The sequence below is a fragment of the Cyprinus carpio genome, chromosome B25 (assembly GCF_018340385.1).
Source record: "Cyprinus carpio isolate SPL01 chromosome B25, ASM1834038v1, whole genome shotgun sequence".
In the NCBI taxonomy this organism is placed as follows: domain Eukaryota; kingdom Metazoa; phylum Chordata; class Actinopteri; order Cypriniformes; family Cyprinidae; genus Cyprinus; species Cyprinus carpio.
The window spans coordinates 10,675,909-10,679,677 of NC_056621.1; the positions used below are offsets into that span (position 1 = coordinate 10,675,909).

The following is a 3,769-nucleotide window of genomic DNA, read 5'->3' on the forward strand; positions in this document are numbered from 1 at the left end:
TCTAAGTTACACTTCTAAGTTTGCAGTTAAAATTATTACCCCCCCCCCCCCCATTATATTGGTTATTTTTAGAACCTTGTTTTTACATTAATTTATTATGTTTCAAGGTGTAATGCTTAAAATATTTAAAAAATCATTGCGTTTCGTAGCCAAAGCAGAAAGTGTTTTCATTGCAATATATTTAACTGCAAGACTATGATGATGAATAACTTTTTTTTTTTTTTTTTTTGTAAAAGTCCGTTGTCTGCGGTTTGCTTGTGGTGTCTAATCCAATCCGAATTTCTTCTGTCCAATCAGGACGCGCCGCCTCTAGAGTAAACGGAACTCACGTGGAGATTTTGGTTGAACTTTATTGTTAGAGCTGTCAGCCATGAAAAGGCTTCTTCAGCGATCCACTATAAAACCCCTGGAAAAGAGAGGGACGGGCAAGAGCTCCTTCATTCTGCCCTCTTGGACTCTAATCTACGCAAGCCTCTGCAGTGAGAGAGTAGCAGTACGTGAATTCCTCGCTGTCATTTTCAACAAAAAAACGGTGCAATGATGTTGCCAAGTGTTATTGCGCCACCTGCTATGTATCCAAACTTCCTGCGGCCCTCGGCGGCTCTTTCCTTTCCTCCCACTTTACAGTCGGCGTTCACCACGCACTCGAGCTTCCTTGTGGAGGACCTGTTGCGGATCAGCAGACCTGCCACCTTCATGCACAGGAGCATCCCGTCTCCAAGCGCATCTCCTCCGGCCACAGGAGCCACAACTCTGAACAACTCCTCCGCAGTCCACGTCGCCATGTCTATGTCTTTGCCAAAAAGATCAAGCTCTCCACAAACATCGATTCCAAACGATCCAAATTACTTGAAGTTTGGCGTGAACGCGATTCTCGCGTCAACAACACGAAACGGTAGGTTTCTCTTATGTTTATAAACTAGCAACTTTATACTGTTGATAAAGCATCAGAAAGACTAAATGTCTTGAATGTATTGTTTAAAATACGCTCATAAAGAACTTAGCGACACTTTTTTTAATGTCACATTCAACTTGTACATTTCATATAATTAAAGTCCGCTTTATTTTGTGTCATAGCTTCACCACCACCATCTTCAGTGCAAGGGATGAATGCGAAAACATTCCCGTTCCCATGTTTTGACGCCTCATTCCACCCATTCATCAGAGCATCATATTTCCCAGGTGGGTTCCTAAAAAAATCGCTGTGTCATTTCTTAATTCGGTCAAATTGATGGGCCTTCAGAATCTGCTTCCAATGCTGGTATTTGTAGGACATTGTGGAATCAGTCTCGCTAATTTGATCCCCTATTTAGCAAACGCAGTGACTGCTGACATTTTGCACCGCTTCCCCTAATCCACAAATTAGCCGGAATTGTCATGGTCCCAATTTAAGGCGGGTCCGCTCTCACAAGCAAACTGTTGGCGTCTCTTCATCGCTGCCTTTTCCCACCGAGGCAGTGTACTTAGTTACTGATTGGCAACAATGCTTTCAGCACCATGACCAATTGGTCAGCTCCCTCTGGGCAGCCACACACAGACCCGTCGTTGACTTAAGCATGCTGCTGATAGGCATTTACCAGTCATGGACTAATTCCCCTATTAGCTTCTATTCAGTGTTTCAATATTCTCACAAGACCACATAGAGTGTGGGGAGTCTTCACGGGACGTCCAAGCTAAAGTTTTGGTCTCATGTAGCAGCATGAAAATTGCTTAACAGGGTGCAGTAGTCTTAATTAGGCTACTGTGTTCACTAGTAGCAATATAAATGGATTATAAAAGTTTCTTTAAATTTACTCTAAACAGAGTAATGATTATGAAAACTATATTTGTATATTGGTTAAAGCTAAGTAGGCTATACCTCAGATAAAACCAATAAAAGTGGGTCTATTTTGCGTTAAGCTTCATGTCCATCAATCCAATGAATGCGGGCTACAAACAGCCTTGTGGATCGTGCACTCATTCAGACCAACGATAATAGACTGATTCCTTTCACAGCGGTGTGAATACGTCAACAAAACAACTTGAGCAGTATGAATGGCTTTTCGTGTCCATTTAATGAAAATATTTGGGGGCAAACATAGTCCCCCGCCATCAGTATTCTCAAAATGTCCCTGGCATGCCGTTGTGTTTAGGTTTTAAGTGTAAATCTCTTTTGTGGCCGTAATATATGGCTTTAGTGGCCTGTCCTAAGCCTTTTTCAGTCAGTTCATTACTACACAATTACCGTCCACGCTTCATTAGCACCTCTATCTTTCACTGGAGCGCTCTGAATGACTGCTCGCCCTTGTTACCATACCAATGCTTTTGGGAACCAAGCAATGTGCTAATTAGCTTCCTCGTTCCATATCACTCAAACGGTGTTTTTTTTTTTTTTTTTTTATCATTAAAGTCCAACTTTCGTTCCAAGCCCAAAGACTACTTCCTGTTCTTAGAAAAGACTAGTATTAGCTTTTTGGAGAGAAACACTGTTTTTAAAAGAGTTTGTTTGGTTGTTTGCTATAGCATCGTCTTCAGCAGTGCCTATTCCCGGAACTTTCGCGTGGCCCCTCACGGCTCGAGGGAAGCCGAGGAGAGGAATGCTTCGACGGGCCGTCTTCTCTGACGTGCAGCGAAAAGCGCTGGAGAAGATGTTTCAGAAGCAGAAGTACATCAGCAAACCAGACAGAAAGAAACTGGCGACGAAACTTGGCCTTAAAGACTCTCAGGTAAGTCCACAAACATATTTTTGTATCGTACCTTTGTGGGTGTCTAAGGACAACTGGTGTGCTCATGTCTTGCGAATTCTTTCTCATCAGGTTAAAATTTGGTTCCAAAACCGAAGAATGAAATGGCGCAATTCCAAAGAAAGAGAGCTTCTGTCGTCAGGAGGTTGCAGGGAACAAACATTACCGACGAAAATGAACCCTAACCCTGATCTGAGCGACGTTGGGAAAAAGTTTGAAACTGACGCGGCTCTGAGAGAAAGCCCGCGCGCGCCTTTCTGTCAGCAGCACGGGGATCACGAGCTCAACGTCGATTTACGTTTCACTTCGCCTTCTCTCTCCAGCAAGCACTCAGACTTCTCAGAATCAGAGGACGAGGAAATAACCGTGTCATAATCTTTACGCAGACTGTGTAATTTTTAACGACTTATGTTTATGCACAAAACTGGAAGAAAACTTTCAGAAAAGTGGCCTTGTTTGACACGTATAGGCTAGTTGTGTAAACTTTTAAGTTTGAGAGAGAACGTCGTAACTGCTGCGTTTTTGGCAGCTTGTATAGTGTTTTGTATGAATATTTTGTATGGAGTTTTTATACCAAGATTATTATAATCTTTCTTAATGATTTGGGATACTTTGTCTATAATCTTAAATACGTAGATGGCACATTTCTAACTTAAAAGTCTTATATTATTTTGTATACTGATGTTTGTTTGTTTGTTTTGTTTTTTTGTAAAAAATATGTATATAGCCTACATGTGAAAAAATATTTTTACAAATTAAAAATCCAAAGCAAAATACCAAAATTTTCGTTTTTGTCTGCCTTGAAATTTACATTTATGCATGGTCAGATACAACAGGCTGTTTATGATTTTTGCCCAAATTAAAATGATGCAAAATTTTCTTCACCTAGAAGCAATATTTGTATCCATTTCCACAAATTACTTGAGTTACAAAAATTGATCAGATTTATTATTAATGTTATATAATAATATTAATATTTTATAATACTATCAGACCTGCCAATAATCAATGGCAATAATAATCAGGGATCAATGAAACAATGTCAC

General features: G+C 40.5%; 1 protein-coding gene across 2 annotated transcripts; it reads left to right on the plus strand.

Annotated features, from left to right (window-relative positions):
* Positions 1-357: 357 nt before the first annotated feature.
* On the plus strand, positions 358-3,464 carry dbx1b (developing brain homeobox 1b). 2 transcript variants are annotated; one of them, XM_019101626.2, is made up of 4 exons: positions 363-895; positions 1,078-1,182; positions 2,503-2,705; positions 2,796-3,461. In XM_019101626.2, the coding sequence occupies exons 1-4, from the start codon at positions 538-540 to the stop codon at positions 3,096-3,098; spliced, it is 969 nt and encodes a 322-aa protein (XP_018957171.1). In that variant the 5' UTR covers positions 363-537; the 3' UTR covers positions 3,099-3,461. The 2 variants fall into 2 exon arrangements, with proteins under 2 accessions (XP_042609322.1, XP_018957171.1); XM_042753388.1 differs by lacking the exon at positions 1,078-1,182 and having other exon boundaries at positions 358-895; positions 2,796-3,464.
* The last annotated feature ends 305 nt before the right edge of the window (positions 3,465-3,769 follow it).